An 18,794-nucleotide genomic window follows, 5' to 3' on the forward strand; every position below is an offset into this window, starting at 1 on the left:
GGCCTCAATTAATTTCATTTCACTTACTGTCCCCGTTTTCAGTTTGGGTCTGTAACTAAAACAGGTCGTAAATTACGACTGGAAATGAACATATTTAAAAAGTAGCTCCCCCTCCAAGTCTTACAAATCCACTTCCCCCTCCACCCCCCAGCTCTGTTTTTAATGCGTTGGCAGACTGGTTTTATTTATTTATATCATTCTAAAAACTCCACCACAACAGTAAATTCTATGGAAAATGTGACGGGGTACAAATGGAACAGTCACTGGTCAGTGCAGAGAACTTCCACCACAGTGACTGCCAACAAACCAAGGCAGTAGACATGTAATTTTAACACGTTCACGGCCTCCTCCAAAGGCACAAGTCCTGTGCATAAATCAGGTTAGGCACAACTTTAACTGCTTGTAATCTCAGGGAGTAGATCACTTACTCAAGGTCAAATACAGAGTAGCTGGAAAAGGGGAAAACTGAACTCAAACCTCAAATCCCAACCCACACAACCCGTCCTTCTCCTCACATTCCAGAGGGAAGGCAGACAGAAGGCACTGGAATATTGCAGGTTTCAGATAAGATTTAACTAAAAAAAACCATCTCTTATTTTGAGCCAGCTTTCAAATCTGGCTGTTTCTCTTCAACTTTAGGTGATGAGTTCTTGGTTTGAACAGCCAACAGTTGTTAAAACATCAGCTCTTGTCCCTCTTCCCCACAGTGGCAGGTGTAGCAAAACACTCACTAAGGATGGTCCAAATGTTTCTCCTTCTACACCTCAGAAATGCAAAGGCAGGTCTTAAAATAAACAAATAAACAAATAAAAATCTGGAGGGTCCCTTTTTAAGGGCTGCTCCTCCCAAACTGCCTCCCAGCCTCTACAAGGGCACTTCTTCCAAAAATCAGAGATATTTTGAACATCCTCCCGAATGACTTTCATTCTTCATCTTACACCAAGGGCCACTGAAATAACCAAAAATGATGGTTATTCCCCTCAATTACTTACATTTCACATGGAAATAAGCCACAACAGAATCACAGGGCAACTATTTAGGTCGTTCCTTCCTCGAGCACTGTGAGGTCCTCTGTGTTTGCTCAGCAGCTTGTCTCAACTGATTAAACTCTGCAGCAGGGATTGCAGGACAAGCCTCCAGTAGCCTTCTCTGAGAACTGGGACCCCAAACCAGCATCAGCAAAATCACCAGTGACACCCTCACCCTTCCCCAACACGCTCATTAACCCACGGGCTGGGTGCTTAATTAATTTCTTTGGGAAGTGGCATTCCCGTGGCAGGGCAGCCCGAAGGCAAGCAGTGGAAAGATGGGAAAAGCAGAGTCTCTGCATCAAATAAAAAGCTTTCCCTGCACAGAACATGTAAATCTTCTCTGGGGGCTGGTACTGAAGGAGTTGAAGGCTAAAGGGTATCCCACTGCTCAGTGACATCCATGGTGGAAAAATCACCTTGACTGATCCCAAAGAACTTACCACGAGCAAGCATTCTTCCCTTAAACACAGACATTCTCCACATTCCATCCCCTCTCACCAGCAGTTTCCTTATTGCCAGGCACACCTTCCAAATCCATTGTAATTTATTTACTTGCACACTTTTTATACCCAAACTCTGGGGTCTCAGAGCTTGCAGCATCCCCAGCTCCCGTTTTCAGGAGAGCACCTGCACTCCCAGCGAAGGGACTGTTGGTATCCAACAAAACCTGGGCAAAATAAATTAGTCACAATAACCTGTCCACCAAAGCCCAGCCAGAATTAACCATTCCCCGTTTCCAGGTACCACAGAGGAGTTTGGAATCCGGGCTCCTCTGGGAAGCAGGAGCAAGAGAACCAGAAATGAAGAGCTGGGTGAGCACATCACTACCTAGGGATGGATCTGGAGATTTAAGTTAAATAATAAGCCATTCAGGAGTTTCACTAAATTAGGGTTTGTATGTCCCTGAGCTGATGTTTGGGGACCACAGCCCTGGGAGGCTTTAGGGACAAGCCCTTGCTCCCATCCCCTACTTGGCTACAGAGACATTTCCTCAGAGCTCCAAACCACAGGAATATTTCTGGCCTTGCCAAAAAGGCAAACAACAAATGAAGAAGAAGCAGCAAAATTAAGAGACTCCTGAAGTACTGGATACTCTGGGAAGAACATCCCAAGAGGAGAAATCAGTTTACCTTGTAAGGTGGGGGTGTAAAACCCTGGAAATTCTGTATTTTTCAGCTCAGATGGGAGTGTATTTTCACTAGATTCTGTTCTCACACATATAGAGGACAAAGCAATCTGACCAAATCATCCCACAGAAATAATGAGGGTTATAAATATCCTCTTCTTCCCAGTAGGAACAATGACTAAAAACGGGTAATGCACTTCCACAAAACAATGCATTTCTGCTAGAAAATACTGTTATCCTTCCCCAAGTTTCAGTCCAAGCGGTACCTGCCACCTCAAGGTCACTACCAAGTTTGGGAAAACAAACAAAATTCAGTATCTAAGAGGATTCTCAGAAGATACTGGATACAGCTCCGATCTGCAGGTTTTCTGGACAACACGACCTCTTCATTTCTTCCCCCAGAAGAGGATCATCTCTCTGCCAATTTTGGGAGGGTGTGTAAGGACAGGAATTCTCATTTTTGTGTCCTCTCAAAGCAAAAGAGGGTCAGAAAACAGTGGGAGCTGCCATGAACTCAGAGGGGGGAAGAAAAAAATCTGATATTACTGTCAACAGATGCTGCTTTCTGGAAAAATTACCTTATGAATTTGCCTTAACACACTGATTTTTAGGCTGATTAAAACCATGATGAGGAAATACCTTCCAAAATACCTGAACTGGCTATTGAGGGATTACACCTGACACAGTTCCAGGCATGCAGAAGGTGTCAGCATGTTGGGAGGTAACCTCAGGTAAGTCTCTGTATCATGGCATTGGAACATGTAATTATAACTTTCACTGTCAGCAACAAGCTCTTAAACAGACATTTGGATTTAATTCCTATTAGGCTTCCATCTGCAATAGGAGCTTTGTGAGTTAAAGTAATGATGCAGAGCAGTTTAATTGTCTGTACTCACTGATAAATTTTCGGACAGGACTCAGATAAGGAGAAAAAAAAAAACCTCTTTGGAACTCTGGGATGGGCAGGATTGCTTTCCCGAGCACTAATGGGGAGATTTTCAGGAGTGGTTTTCCTCTAACTCCACTGGAATTACAGTTAGACCTGCCCTGAATGATTATGAATAAACAGCACATTTTGCTGGGAGAAGAAAAACAGATGAGTTTAATCATCTGTCCGGATTCAGCACCCCAACCAAGAGAACGAAAACAAGCACAGATTAAACAAACAGTAAAAGTGATATTAGAGATGGTCAGGAATGCTCTCCTCCCCCCTCTTCGTTTTCCCCACTGAACTTCTCAGTGCATCTTGCCTGCAAACAGTTCTCTGGAACTGGGCTTGCACAGACAACATCTTGCCAAATTCTCCAGAAATAGCTGCACTTAAGCTGAATTTCCATGTGTTTTCCCCATCAGCTACACGGAGGAGGATCTCAAAATGCTGGCTACTGACATTACAGAGAGAAGGTTCATCTGCAGATCACACACAAACACCCAGAGCCCTTGCAGGACTCTTCATTACCACTCAGAGCACATAAAGCAGACATTCAGCAAAGGAGGAGGCACCTGGAGTTTTGTTCTTTATCAATAACAGGGCCAAAGGAAAGATGCCACGCTGGATATTAAGTAATTAGCCATTAAACTGCACCAGGAATATTTCTGCTCAGCACAAGGTAGAGGACTCAGCTTTGGTGAACTACAGGAGAATCCTTATGGAAAGGAATCCAAACAACGGGGTAAATGGAGAGTAAATCTAATCCCTGTCACTTCGCTTCCTCTCTCTTCATTCCTTTCCAAGTGGAAGGCAGAAATCTCAAAGCACGAACCTCAGACTAAACTGCAACAATGCAGGTGTAAAGAGCTGGACTGAGTCAGCCCCATTTGTTGGAACAATCAGCTGATTGTACTGATTTTCCCTCCCATAATGTGAGGCACGTGAGAGAGGTGCACACCTGCTAACAAGGGGATGTGGCTTTAAAATACTGGATTTCCACCAACTTTGGAAGGAAAGCACTGAAAAAAAAAAAGAGTGAAAATTAGCCAGAATTTAAGGGAGGGAAAACAATCACCATTTAAAAGAATTTTATGTAGAGGTGAAGGCAGAAAAATCCACTGTTGATCGTCTCAAGCACAGCAACATTATCAGTCAAACACACAGGAACCCCAACTGTTGGGGGGAAAAAAGAGAGAGGGAACTTTAATTCTCAAGACATGCAAATTGAAACTTGTCATGATTCCTGAAGAAGATAAAAGTCCAGAAGAACAGGGAGTGGATTCCGTAAGTGATGCCATTTACAGAAAAAAACACCCTATCTTGTGTTTCCCAACCACCCCCTCACCAACCTTCCCTCCTGGCACTGGGGCACAACAGCTGGAATAAAGGATTGGTGCTCCTGAACAACTCCCTGGAAGCACTAATCAGAATGCTAATTGCCCAGCCATGGAAACCCCTCTCAGAGTGGAGTCTGAAATGCAGCAGTGAGGCTGCTCTGGACGATGCCAGGCTCCATCCAGCTGGAAGGTGAGCAGGATCCAAGTGATCCCGCTGCACACACCCCATGGAAACCTGGGCAGGCTCGAAGGCTGGCTGGGAATCAACTCCCTAATTCCAAATTTTCATCTGCTCCGTGGCTATTCAGGGTTGCTTTCAAAGCTCTCTGCACGTGGATCCTCCTCCTGGTTCCCTGCTCGCTCTCCTGTGGCGGGACAGGAGGGTGATAATCCTTCAGAAATTGTTATTAAATTAATCCCACTTAATTCAACCCACTTCCCCGGCAAATTTTTAATTAGAGAGATACAGCGAGCCCACAGATAAGTTGCTGAACTCGAATCCTAGGGAGGTGGTTGGTGTTTCCAACAGCTGCACAGCCTCTGTGTATCCTCAAGCCCAAACAAATCTACCTGAGCACGGGGGTTAAAAAAAAAAAAACAAAACTCTGCATGCACTACGTGGAGGTGCTCATTAAATGAACAGTAGTAAACTTGTTTTTCTAACTTGCCCCATTGCAGATCACAGCCCACAGGAAGCAGACCAAACCTGATGTGTCCCTTTAGCATGTTTTCATAGCATTAGCTTTTAATAAATATAACATACTCCACCCTCGGAGCCGAGCAGGGCTCAGGTTCCAGCAGAAAAAAAGTGGTTGTTTTAAATATTTAGATTACATTACAGCTGGGACATTAAAATAAGCAGTGGCTTGTACTGCAGACAGCTATCAGAATCAGCTTGGCAAAATATGTGTCAGCTCAACTGGTGTGGTTGCAAAGTATGAGCTCTGAGGTCTGTCAGCCCCGTGTTCTTACACTTATTTTTATTATTTGTACTGCAACAGTGCTTTCTGATGTCAGCAAACAGAAAAGCACCACAGTGTTAGATGCTGTATAAACATAAGCAGTGGAAGCCTCCAGAAAGTTTATGGATTTCAGCAGAGGAAACAGGGAAAAGCTGGGAAAAATGAGGGCTATTCTCATCAGGCAAGGCCTAGCACAGCCTGTACTTCGCCGTGTCCAAGCCCTTTGCTGAGTCCAAACCTAAATTCAATTTTTTTTTTTTTCTATTTCCAATTCTCAGTTCAGCGCTTTAACTATGCAACTATCCATTTTCTTCCAGCAGGTAACAGTACTCCCAAGTTTCTGCAGGTATTAACAACTCTCCCTTCCAGCCTTCATTCTCCTTCCCCCCCCTTGAAGGGCTCTGTGTGGCTGCTCTTGATCCAGACATCAAGCCCAGGACCTGCTCTTGGTCATCCTGATTTTCAGCCTGTTATTCCAGATGCATCTGATCGAATCAAGATGAAACTTGGGGACCTGGGGACACGTTTTAGTGATGGCTTTAGCAGTGCTGGGTTAGTGGCTGGGCACAGTGATCTTGGAGGTGTTTTCCAGGCTGATCAAGTGTCTAACAGACCATGTGGAGTGGAATGAAAGCTGGAAAGAACCACAACCAGCCTGTTGAACTGTGCATCATCCTCAGGTTTAAGGGCTGCCTCAAAGAGCTAATGAAAATCCAAGCACCTTCACAACTAAACCTACTTATCCAGCTGTGGGTTTTTGAGGAAAGCCTTCATTAAAAGCATTTCCCGCCCCCTGCACTCGCTGCGAGTCTCACATTTGCACCAGCACTGTCCACGTGACAGCGAGGAACTGGCTCAAAAAATTCAGTGTATTTCAGAAAGCAGTGACTTCACCAGGCCTTGGAGCGGCCCCAAAGCGAGTGTCACATCCCCTGCCACGGGCTCCCAAAGCAAAGCTGGCAGCAGCAGAGGAGAAGGGTCACGGATCTCACCCAGGGGGGCTGGAACATGCCTCGCATTCACCTCCCTGGTCAGCCCTGCCTGTTTACACCCCAGGAGCAGCTGTCCCAGCGTGACCTGGAGCCAGCTCTGGCTGTTACACAACCCATCGTCCCTCCCCAGCCTCCAGACAGGCAAACCTGGCCAAAAAGGAGGGAAAAAAAAATCCTTACAAGAAGCCCACTTGTTGCTCCATCTGCTGCTATCCCAAAGACGTTGTCAGTAAAGGTGTCACAAAAATCTGGGTGGGAAATTAGGAGATTGTATGAGCAGCTGAAGCCCAAACCCTTTTTAACCTGTGCCCAAGTGAACTGCTGTGTTTTCCTCAGTCCAACTGGTCTGACCTCTAAATATCTACTACTGATGAAGCAGCCTGAGAGAACAGAGAGGACATAAATCTTCAGAAAACCTGCTCTGATTAGTTCTGCCCACATGGAACTACTCCCTTCCTCATTCACCCCGTTCTCCCAGTAGCACCGAGGGTACAAGAGAATAAACAGGGAGGAGACAGATGCACGTGGGAAAACAAGCACTCAGGAGGAAATTCCCCCCCCTGGTTGCTTTGTGAAGATTATCTTGCTTGCATTTCCAGACCAAACTTTGCATGGCACGCCTCTTTTCTGCTCTGTAACCTGGGCCATCACCCTCAATTCTCTGGCTGCTCTCACATCCCACCTCCATTTAGCTCTCACACTCTGTGTACCCTTCCTGAAGCTTTCCATTCACCCGGCAGAAATTCCCTGCCAGAGCTCTGAGTCGCCTCAACATCCCCCCTTGCCTGGTTCTGATCCGCCACAGCCTCTCTCTGTGGGCATCAATCCCTGTCACGGAGCCGCAAAGATCATTTTCCTGAGCTGTTATTTTTAGCACATGCCCCCTCTCTCTGCACACTGGCCTGCCAGCTCCGTGTTTTCTAATGCAAATAAGAAGCACTTGCCTTCATTTTATTGCTGGTTCAAAAAAGACAGACTCCTACCTGTAACTGCCCTATATCAGCCTCTGTCACCTGTTTGCTCGGTTTTCAAACAAGGATGGTGGTTGGCATCCTTTTCATGTGGCTCTTTAGTCTTGAGGGGATCTCCTTAAAAACACCAGCAAAAAAACACCTCATTAAAACCCGTGGTGCAGTAACTACCCAAAAAAAAGAACACCCAGCCCAAATCTGTGCTCTCACTAATCCAGAGCACAGCAGAGTCCACCTAAAAGGCTGAATCCTTCCTGCAAGCCCTTTTGTCCAGCCTGCTGCACATCCCTGAATTTAAGCTTGGAAACAGTTTTCCCAAGCACAGAACTCAGCCCAAAAACTTCCTCTTGAATTTAGACCTCTGTGGCAACTGATAACAGAGACCAGGCAGCAATGAGGCTTCCAGCTTTTCGTCCAATGTTCCTTTGCTTGCTGGATTTTTACAGCAGATTTTCTTTCAATGAGTGTGGAATTCTGTGGGTATAACACGCAAATTTACTGTTTTCCAAATTATATATGCCCAGTGTCCAAATGACACTTTAAATAGCATTGAATCATGGAATGGCCGGGGTTGGAAGGGCCCTAAAAGACCATCCAGTCCCACAACTGTCTAAGCCTCATGGATTTATGAGCAACTCCTGCTTTCACTTCTCCCCATTAAAAATACCCTGTGGATTTTATTATTTTTTTTTTAAATACCTTGTCTCTAAAAGCTTTCCCAACTATGAAATTATTCTGAGGCTCCATAGCTACAGACAGATACCTGTCAATTAGGGCTCCTCTTTCTCAGTTATGACTCCTCTTAGGGCAAGGGTGAAAACAGAGATGGTGCTTTCCCCCCCATGAGAAAAGGCACAAGGCAAACCCAAAATTTCTGTGCAGAAACAGCTGCACCTAAAAGTGCAGTTTGAAAGGAAGCTCTTTAGCTGATACCAAAGGAATGCTCCAAAAGCCACTCCTCAGAGTACTCCCTGAAGAAGTATAATCAAAGGAGTATTAGTTCACACAATGGAAAGAATGAGGAGTTGAACCTCACCCAGAAGGATGGCAGGACAGACACACTCTGGAATTCCAGGGGCAGAGATTGCACAGCCCAGGACAGGGTGACTGAACAGAGCAAAGGAACCACAGCAATGCAGGGAGGGAATATTTATCAGGTTTTTCTTTTTGCCCTAATCATGTCACAGCATCTGGACCAGAGCTGAAACAGCAGCACCAAGTCTCAGAGGGAGGTTATTACACAGCAAAATTAAAGCACATAACTTACAGCAATGCCTGGATCATGCACATTCATAATTTCGTATTTCTGGAAGTTAATGGCAGTGTTTTACAAGCAAAGCTCTGGAAATATCAAATATTTAAAAGCAGACAGATAGGAGTTCCTCTTGTAGGATCTGTCACATGGATTCATTATGAATCATTTGGATCCCACACAGCTGTCACAATTTCAGTCATGAGAGCCCAGACATCACAAACTAAAGCTTTATTTTTAGATGGATTCATTAGTTGTCATTTTTCAATCATCCCAGAATTAATGGAACTGCATTGTGTGTTCTCGTGTGGCTCTAACCTTACGATCAACACTCTCAGTGATGGGAAGTGACCCCTGAGCTTTCCCCTGAGGAAAGAATCAGTGGCTGTAAGTAACTAAATCAGCTGATGACACAGCTCCTTGTCTATAAAAACCACACCACAAACATCACCTTTTCTAAATTTCACTGCTGGCAGACACTGTCACATTAACGACTCTCCAATGCCCCTGCTTAATTTCCCACCAAGCAGAATAAAAATAGAAGCTACAAAGCACTTCCAAGGGTTGAGTCTTAATGTCAGGGCACAGTTGGACATCCTGCATCACAGAAACAGCATCGTGTCTACAGATGGAGTCAGCAGGAAAGCCCCGGCTTGCAGAATAAAGGCAGGGCCATCCCATCATGAGCTGGGGAAGGAGTCACCCTTGGGAATGAACTGGCACAGGGGGAAAAGTGGTGAAGCAGCAAATTAAACTGTAACCAAAGTTCAGAAGGAAACACAAAATTCCTACACCTTTTCCTGCGGCTTCCAAGCAGCAGAGCTGGGCTCAGCACAGGTAAACAAAACACGGGGCTGCTCAGCTCCATAAGATATCCTTGACACGGCTCCATATCCCCAACCCAGTTCTGTTCCAACCCTTAATAACTCTTGTCTTTCATGGCTGGAAACCATTCAACACATCCACTGCTTCTGAGCACAATTATTTATTCCATTAATTCAGGATCCAGGAAAAGGCCGTGCCTTAATTACAACAACATGTGCAGAATTGCAAAGTCAGTTCCCAATCACTGGCTTCTCAAGGAGGCTCCAATTCTCCAGGAAAACATTTGCTCTCCTAACACAAGGAGATCGGATGGTCCTCGTGGGTCCCTCCCAGCTCAGGATATTCTAAAAAAAGTCAGTTTGCAGACAAATTGATGGGAAACAAACAAACAAACCCATGTTTACTATAAACATTTACTAAGACAACCGAAATTCACTCATGTTTTCTTCCAATTTTTCTTTTGACTCCCTATTTTTTTATTTAGGATTCAGAGAGGAACAAACACGCAAGGAACAAGACACACAAACCAAAAGCAAACAAAGGTCTCTCTGACAGCCCCTGTGGCTTCCAAGAGTCCCATCTCCAGAGTTACCCGGAGCTGTCTCAAGGCAAGGGATCGTCACCCAAATGCTTTCAGTAGCTGCATGTGAGAGTGTTATTTAAATGAGACAGAATTTACAGGCCCAGAGCATCCCCCCACGCGCAGCCCTTCGCCTTCCATCACCTCCAAGGCGAGGGTTTGCGAGTCCCTGTCACTCAGGGGTGAAGGAGAGAAAATGACGGGCAGACGATTTCAAAGACGTTATTTTGAAAACAAACATTCCGTGTAGTTGTTTCCTTCCCCCCCCCCAAAAAAAAAAAATGTTTTCACCACTCAGAAGAAACAAAAAAAAGTCAACCCACCTCCTGTGGTAACGGGCCAAGGCTAACAGCTCCCCACACAAGGAAGACGTGTCAACAAACAATACCCACATTCCACCAGGGGATAAAAACACCATCAACGTGAAAGGCTCCGGCTCTCACGGGTAAGAAAGGGGCTGCATAACATATAAAAGGATGCTTGGCATGATCTGTCCCACCAAACATGAAACCTGCACCCCAACCACGGCGTTATTCTGGAGTCAGGTTCGTATTAGTTTCCCACAAACCTGCTCCCCTTTATTTTTATTTTTTTTTTTTCTATTTCCTGGCAAGGCATTTAACTGTGCAAAATTGCCTCGCCAGCGACAGATGTGAGTACAAAGAGAAGTGATTTGCTACAAAAGGATTAATACATTTTGAAAGTTACTGTCTGGCAACCTGTCAAAGGGACTTTTATTGGTTTATTTTATTATGGCTGTCGATAAGCCCGGTGGCACACAACCCACATTGGTGTGCAGGGACCAGAAGGATGGCAGATATCCCCTGGCTCTGCTCACAGCCCTGGCCTGCACCACCACAGAGGGCCTTTGAAAGTCTGGCCCTTGTCTCCTCCAGCATTCCCAGGACAAGGAATGCGCGGGCAGAGGCGAGCAGGGCATGTGCCCTTGCAAGTGGGCATCTGACCACTGGCCACTTGTGTCACCTGTTTGGCCACTGAGCATTTCATACATGTTTGACCCCCAAGGATGTGACACCCGTGTGGCCACCCAGGATTTGATACCCATGTGACCACCAAGGATTTGACAGCAGCCATCTGAGCACAGCCCCTTTGACCACTGACCACTTCACACCCATTTGAGCACAGACCACCTGATGACCCCCATTTGACCACTGACCATTTTGTACCAGTTCAACCAGGGAAGGGACCATTTAACACCCCTTTGGCCCCCAAGGACTTGACAGCTGTTTGACCACTGACCTCTCGTCACCCGTTTCACCCCCAACCAACCCTTCTGACTACTGACTGCTTGTCACCTGTTTGGCCACTGACCATCTGATACCTGTTCGACCAGCCTTGTCACCCGTCTGACACCCGACGATCTGACACCCACCAGACCCCGGAGGATCTGACACCCACCAGACCCCGGAGGATCTGACACCCGTCTGACCCCCAGGGATTTTCATCCGCTGTCTGAGCACAGCCCCAGTGTCACCGTGTGACCACCGACCATTCCACACCCGTTTGGCCGCAGGTGCCACCTTGTCACCCGTGTGACCGGGGACCGCCTGCCACCCCTTTGACCCCCGGGGATGTGCAGCCGCTGTCCGAGTGCAGCCCTTGCAGCCGTTTTGACCATTTGTGTGACCCCCGAGGATGTGACAGCCCGCGGACCCGCCGATCTCTCCCCACCCGCTCCACGCACCCCTTCCCCGATGCCCGCCGTGCCCCCGATGCCCGGGCGCTCCCGCGGCCTCTCCCGGTTGCGGTGACAGCCGCGGGTCGCCCCGGCCCGGCCCGGGGACAGCACCGGGCGGGCCCGGGGGGGCTGTGCCGGTGTCTCCGGCGGGTCCCGGGGGTGCCCCGGGCGGCTCCGGGGCGGGATGGCGGCAGCGCCGACCCCGCTCCGGGCACGGCCGGGCGCGCCCGCCATGTTCGCGGCGGCGGCGGCTCCCGGGGCCGAGCCGGGCCGAGCGGGGCCGGGGCCGAGCGGGGCCGAGCCCGGCAGGTGCCCCGGGGATGCTCCGAGCGCTCCGCCGGCGCCGCGGGGGGCTCCGGGATGCGCCGGCAGCGCGGCCGCTCACCCGAAATCCTGGTCCATGGACTTGAAGAAGAACTTGTAGCTGTGCACGGGCCGGTTGCTGAGGACATTTTTGAAATCGGCCAGCGTGACTTTCTCCGGCGGCACCGGCAGCTTCACCAGGTAGGGCGTCTCCTCCTCGTCGATGTGGTAGATGATCTTGGTCTCCGCCATGGGCGAGGGGAGCGGGGGCGGCCGGCCCGGGGCCTCTCGGCCGGCGCTCGGCTCCGCTCACGGCCTTCCCGACAGGAAGGGAGCTCCCGGCTCCCGGGATTCCGCTCCCTGCACTGCTCTCTAGCTGCCCGACCCGGGAACGGCAGCGCCGCCCGCCCCGCCCGCATCCTCCTGCGGCCGCCCCGCCGGCTGCCAGCGGAGCCCGGCCCGGCCCGCCCGGGGCTGCGGGTCCGGGGGGGTCCCGGGGTGCGGGTCCGGGATGCGGGGGGTGCGGGGGAGAACCCACCTCACCTCCCCGGTGCGCCCTCCGCCCGCACCGCGCCCCCCGCGCAGCGCCCGCACCGCGCAGGAGGGATGGGATGGGATGGGATGGGATGGGATGGGATGGGATGGGATGGGATGGGATGGGATGGGATGGGATGGGGATACGGATGAGGATGAGGATGGGAAAGGGAAGGAGAAGGGATGAGGATGGAGAAGGGAAGGAGAAGGGATGAGGATGGAGAAGGGAAGGAGAAGGGATGAGGATGGGAATGGGAAAGGCAAAGGCATGGAGGTGAGGAACGGAAAGGAGATGGGGAGAGGAAGGGGAAGGAGGAGGACAGGGGTGGGAGCAGGGTCGGGACGGGGAGGGGGAAAGAGAAGGGGAGGGGAAGGGTTTGGGATGGGAAGAGGGATGGGACGGGGAAGGAGGAAAAGGAGGGGAAGGGGATGGGATGGGGAAAGAGAAGGGAATGGGGTAGGATGGGGAGGGGAAAGGGACCAGACAGGGAAGGGGATGGAGAAGGGGAATGGAACAGGGATGGCGAAGGGACAGGGATCACAGAATCACAGTGCCCTGTTTTGCAGGTGATGTATTTGGGAAGAAAGAGTTCACCTTTATATTTCTAGAAATCCCCAAAAGATGGCAACCAGAAAACGAACATTTCAGACTTTAGGTCTCGAGGAATCTTTTGTTCATTTAAAAAAATCCTTCTTCAGGTAAATCCCAAGCTAATGATGTTCTCTCTTCTACCCTATCAAAGGAGGGGGACATTCCCTTCTCAGAGTGCTCAGCTGCTCTCTGTGAAGGGGTAAATCACAGCTCAGTGACTGAATTACCTGTGGCACTGGAATGGTTTTCCTACCAGCACAAAACAGAGGAGCCAACTGTGTTAGTGGCTGCCAGAAGGTTTGTAAACATTATTGCTATTTATTATTTTCAATTTTCTGAAAGTTTAATCATCACCAGGTCCCGGATCCTGACTGGGAACTTCTTTACCAATGACACTGGATAATGCACAACTCAGCAGGGTTTAACAGCCCTGAGAAACCAAAACATCATCACCTGCCTGCTGCCATTTCTGGTACAGTGAAGGAATTACAAAATCACAGCCCCTGAGGTTCTCCTCACTGCTAAATGGGAATGTTTGTGTGATCACCAAATGAGATAAACAGCAAGGTAAAGGTATGGCCTTAGTCTTCATCCTGTAACTGTGATCTGGTGCTGGTTTGAGCCAGGAATGACCCACTCAGTGCATTTCAAAGAGCAATTTTCAAGAGTTGTTTCTATGTGTATAAAAAAAACTTCTCAGGATGGTTGGTCGTTTCTCACCTTTTTAATTTTGGCATTCTGAGAGCCCTGAAGATTTCTGTGAAAATATGTGCTCAGCTTTCTGTCCCACGTGCGCAGACACCAGTTAAGGCTCTGCAAGCACCTTGGTGTAGAAAGTGCTCCATCAACCCCCAAATTCTACCACCCTTAAGAAACTCCGGGCAAAGACTGGAAGGCTCCCTTTTGGCAGGAATAACTCTGGTACAAACTGTATCTTCTGAGGGACTGACCTTTATTTTGCAGAGTGAGACTCAGGCAAAATATTAACACCCAGCCCTTTGGTCTCTTCAGCTGGTACTTAACGAGCTCCTGAGTTGCTCAGAGGCCCAGGTGGTGCCCACACAAAGGCTGAAGCTGCAGAGAGTCTGCTCTTGCTCCCTGAGCTTCGCTTTCACTCTCGACAACTGAAAATATAACGACTCGTATAATTGTCAGATGACTACCTGGGAACGGGCGTGATAAGACTGGATCTGTGACTCACAAAAAGCTTTCTGTGTCCCCCATAAAGCACGGAAGAGAGGAGAAAACCCACTTTCATGTTGCAGTCAAACCACAAGCTAATCCAATTAAAGAGAGGACACAGGAATGCAGGAGACACCACTGGTCCATCAGGGCTAATATCTCGTTTCTTGCAGAGTTCAGGCCTGAACACTTCAGCAAAAAATAAATATGAGGCACAAAATCCCTTGCTAATAGTGCTGTGCTCTCTGTGATAGAGGAAATAGTCTTGCTGACCCCTGCAGGGAGCTGAGAGTGTCCCGAGGCATAAAAGCTGCTCACCCTTTTCTTCCTTCATGCAGCAGTGCACTTGGTTACCACACAAGGAATAGGCAAGGCCTTTTAAAAAGCCATCCTTTGAATTATAGCAACGGTTGTTGCTTGTCTCAGGGAATTCTGAGAGCTCATCACGCTCTGGGTGCTCAGCAAATCAGTGTTTGTGCACAGGGAGGTGACAAAAGGAGAAACCAACGCTCTGGGCACCCACTCGGCGATTCCAGGGGTATTTTTCATCCACCTGCAAGAATTCACTTGTAAAAGAACAGAATCCCCTTTCCCTGGGAGGACTGTTGGCAAGATTAGCACGGGTGCAGAATGTGAACTGAACACGGAAATGATCCTAAACCAGAAAGAGAAGCGGGAAAATATCGCTGCAACAACGTCTTTGGGATGTGCTAGAGAGGCTGCAGGCTGCTGCCAGGGTGGGGTGTGGCAGGGGGATGCAATCCAAGGCACTTCACACTTCTGCCTCTGGTCCAAAAGATCTGCAAGGGTTTTTTTTTTCCCCCATTTATTCTTCCTCTCTGTGCAGTGGACCGCGGGCAGGACTCGGTCACAGCAGCTGGCAAGCAAATAAAGCCATGAAACACTAGAGGGAAGCAAAAGCCTTCGAGTGCAGCTCTGGAGCCTCCTGGGCAAAGCTCCCCGGGGCTTCCCTGGCCGCTGGATTTAAACACGAAAAAACCCAGGGGGAAACGACAGGAGGCATTTGCAGGGACATTCCCAAACCCTTCTTAACTGAGGAATGTGTGGTACGGAGGGATTTTGCCCCACAGGTCACATGGGAGGGGAAAAGAGAAGGATTGAAGACAACTTTTTGTTGGTTTTCAAACAATTCCATTAATTAACCCAGTTAATTTACTGGGTTGATCCCAGCTCCTGCTTATCAGGATCCAATCTATTTTCTTTCCTCTGGGTTTCCTAACCTCTTCTTAGCAGCTGCAGCACTTAAAAAAAAAGAGTCACACTTCTTTAAAAAAGGAAGAGTCCCTACAGCAATTGTCTTCAGAGCAGCTCATCTGCCGAGGGCCACCTACAGACCTCTGGAGAAGGAGTGTTTTTTGGCTTAGAAATGTCTATTCAGGTCTTTATCCTGCTTCTCTCAGGTCCCCAGTGTTTATTCTTCCCCTCAGAAATTTGTTCTGTTAATGACTTACAAGCCAGACTCTGCTCAGACTGGGAGGCAGAAAGGAAATGGGGACAATCTGGACTTGGTTTCAGACAAGTGGGAGACAATGACAATATTTAATTTCAGTGGTCTGCAAAGCAGGCCCTGTGGGGGCTAAACCAGCTCCTCCTTGTTCCCAGCTGCTTTCCTGGAAAACCAGATCCGTTGCCTGGAGACAGGGAAAAGTGACAAGATGCCCCAGCAAGAACCCAGCAGAGACCAGTAAAGCCCCACAGCAGCACCAGGGAGGGTGTTTAGGATGGTGATTCACCCCAGGGAAGAGGTGCTATGGAATGGCAGGAGACTGGATGGAGTGGGATCTCCAGCCAGGGAAGAGAGCAGTTAATACTTTCAGCAGAGCTGGACGAGCCGGTCGATAATCTCAGTTTGCTGAAGTTTGCACTTTTTTGCCCACTTTTTAGTTCCATATCCTGCTTTGATCCTTCAAATTCCTGCCCCTGCTGCCGTCCATCCGGGCAGCAGTACAAGCTGTTTCCATCAGTGTCCCTGGAAGAACTCTGGTGCCAGCTGGGAAACTGCTCAGGGGGGTGGAAGCCCTCCAAGAGCAGAATGTGCAGCAGGAACTTCACAAGGTGTCAGTTCTGCAAGGCAAAGAGGAATTTGGGCTGGGAGGGAAATGCATATTCCAGCAGGATGTGTTATCTTCCCTTCTGGGCCTGCAAAGTGAAATCCTGGGGAAGAGCTGCCAGCCTTCACCTCTGATGGATGGTTTGACCTCCATCCACAGCTGCGGGTCCACCCCTCATCCAACACTTTTGGAGAGCTGCAATTTCTCCTGTCAAATAATAATGCCCCATGTGGAAAGGATATTGGGAGTCACTGGAATAACTCACTGAAGCCAACCTGCACTTTGTAAAGCGCTTCAGGATGCTCTGAGATGAAACACCCTGCACAGCTATTGGGAAGAATTAGCTAATGCTGGCTAATGGCTGAGATAGCATCTGCAAAGGGCAAGAAATAAAAACAACCTGAGCTGGAAACTCCATTATATTCTCCTTTATTTCTTAAACGTCAGGAGAGTTACACAGCCATGACAAACGGTAAAAGTTAAAGCAACAATAATAATGAAAATTGGTTCAGTTACAACAAATTAAAAAAAAAAAGAAAACAAGCTTTATGGACTAAGCCCTTCTCTCAGACTGGAGAGGAAGCAGAGTGTGCACAGAGCTGAAAAGGGTCTAGTTCTAGTCTCAGTTTTAACCCCTTTTAAGGTCACTGCCAAACACCCCCTTTCCTTGTCCCACACCAAGGGCTCACAGTCCACACATTATCCTAAAAGAGACTTTGATTTCTCTGCCCTCACTGAGGATGAACTGCTGTAAAAATTAGGGATTATCACTATTTTAACTCACTGAACATAAAATGGATCTCTCAGGGAGGCTGTGAGGAGGCAAAGCCTGCAAAGTGACAGGCAAAGAAGTCTGTCAAGGTGCAGCATTTAATTGGTACAGGGAGAACATCATTTTGAATAACTCAGGCAAAGCACATTTACCAAAGTGCTACACACTTTACAAAAAAAGTGTTTCTCCACAAGAGGCAAGTTATAGCACCAGATTAGGGAAAGAAAGATGAGAGAGAGAGAGAGAAAACCAACCTGTCTGGCACTGCAGTGAGTCTGTGGCAGAGTGGGGACAGAGAGCAGTGGTCCTGCAAATCGAACCCTTTAATTTTCACATGCAAGATCAGCTACCTGACTTTCCCCACCGATGCCAGAGACTGAGAGAATGCAGAGTGCACCTGAGAGACCCAGGTGGCTTCTCACCACTGTTTGAGGGCAAACAGCCCCTGGTAATCCCTCTGCATTAAGAAATTAAACAGGCAGAACTCTTCAGTTTGCCGTTCCAGTTGTCCTTTTCTCTTTTTTTTCAAGGGTTTGAAAACGCAAGTGCTTGTCCAGCAGCCTTGCCTGGGTCCCCTTCAGCCCGAATCGTAACACCCTGAATTACACACTGGACGTGGCAGCTGCTTTTGGAAGCCCACTGTTAGTGATCAGCAGGCAAATCACTCAGCACATGCCTCTCCTGAAGGGAAAAGGGTCACAGTCTCAACTTGATCAGTCCAGGGTTATTCTGGCGTGTCTGACCATTCCCCAAATTCCAACTGGTGATCAAAGTTAAGGTTGAGGAACTCATAAAGCTCTTCCTAGTTCCTTGTTACAGGGAACATATTAATTTTTCTCCCCTTAAGCTGTTTTGCAGCCCAGAAGTCCACTGAAGTATTTAAATGCCTCTGGAGTTTGTGAGGAGCCCCACTTAGAGCTGCTGTCTCTGTGAGCTGTGCTCAGCAATTGGAACTGGCAAGTGAAAAATCTCCAGCCTTTGACTCACAGACATGAAAGGGAGGGAGAGAGACATTAATGACAATTACTTGAGACTGTGCCACCCTGATGGAATAACCAGCAGGGCCTCCTGCACCTGCAGGAATGCAGCCTGGGTTTCAATCAGCCCCAGCCTAGAGGCAGGCTGAGTATCCCTGGCTGTTTTGGGGAAAAGCAAGCAAAAAAGGGGCCTGGGACCAACCCCAGACCCTCCCCTCCACTAGTCAAGGGTCTGCCCAACCTGAGCACTTTTGTGGAGGTGATTCCTTAATTAAGACAAAGGCAGTTTAGTTGCAAATCATAAAAGCTGTCCAGAGAGCAGTGGAAGGGTTAAGCAAACTAAAAGATAAGGAGCTGCTCAGCTGTAGCTTAGGGAGGCTCACCTCCACCTCTACTTATATTCTATTACTAATATTTACTATTCGAAGGCATTAAAAATAAGGGTCCTCACTATAATTATTCTTTCACATAAACCCCACTGACAGAGAGAAGTATTGATATCTATAAAAACATCCCTGGACCATTTTCCACCCCTATAGAAAGTGGGCATTGAAGTCATGATGCCCAAACCTTCTGAACAAACAACACAGCTCCCCCTGGCACACAGGAGGCTTCACCCACCACACTTTTGGCAGAGCTGGGCAGTTGAGCTCAGC

General features: G+C 48.2%; 1 protein-coding gene and 1 long non-coding RNA gene across 3 annotated transcripts in view; one reads left to right on the plus strand and one right to left on the minus strand.

Annotated features, from left to right (window-relative positions):
- Positions 1 to 12,340, minus strand: part of DVL1 (dishevelled segment polarity protein 1) — a 63,817-nt gene extending 51,477 nt beyond the window's left edge. Inside the window, exon 1 of one of the 2 annotated variants that reach the window (XM_027898983.1) lies at positions 12,092 to 12,340. In XM_027898983.1, the coding sequence (XP_027754784.1) occupies positions 12,092 to 12,261 (170 nt within the window). In that variant the 5' untranslated portion in view covers positions 12,262 to 12,340. The remainder of the gene's footprint in view (positions 1 to 12,091) is intronic. The other variant, XM_027898984.1, reaches the window with a different exon arrangement.
- Positions 12,341 to 13,635: 1,295 nt separating this feature from the next.
- LOC114065249 lies at positions 13,636 to 17,652 on the plus strand. Its single transcript, XR_003572904.1, has 2 exons — positions 13,636 to 13,708; positions 16,223 to 17,652. It is a non-coding gene; the product is annotated as an uncharacterized LOC114065249 (long non-coding RNA).
- The last annotated feature ends 1,142 nt before the right edge of the window (positions 17,653 to 18,794 follow it).

This window comes from Empidonax traillii, unplaced genomic scaffold (assembly GCF_003031625.1).
Source record: "Empidonax traillii isolate 1590-97213 ecotype Southwest subspecies unplaced genomic scaffold, ASM303162v1 scaffold633:size372093, whole genome shotgun sequence".
Lineage (NCBI taxonomy): Eukaryota > Metazoa > Chordata > Aves > Passeriformes > Tyrannidae > Empidonax > Empidonax traillii.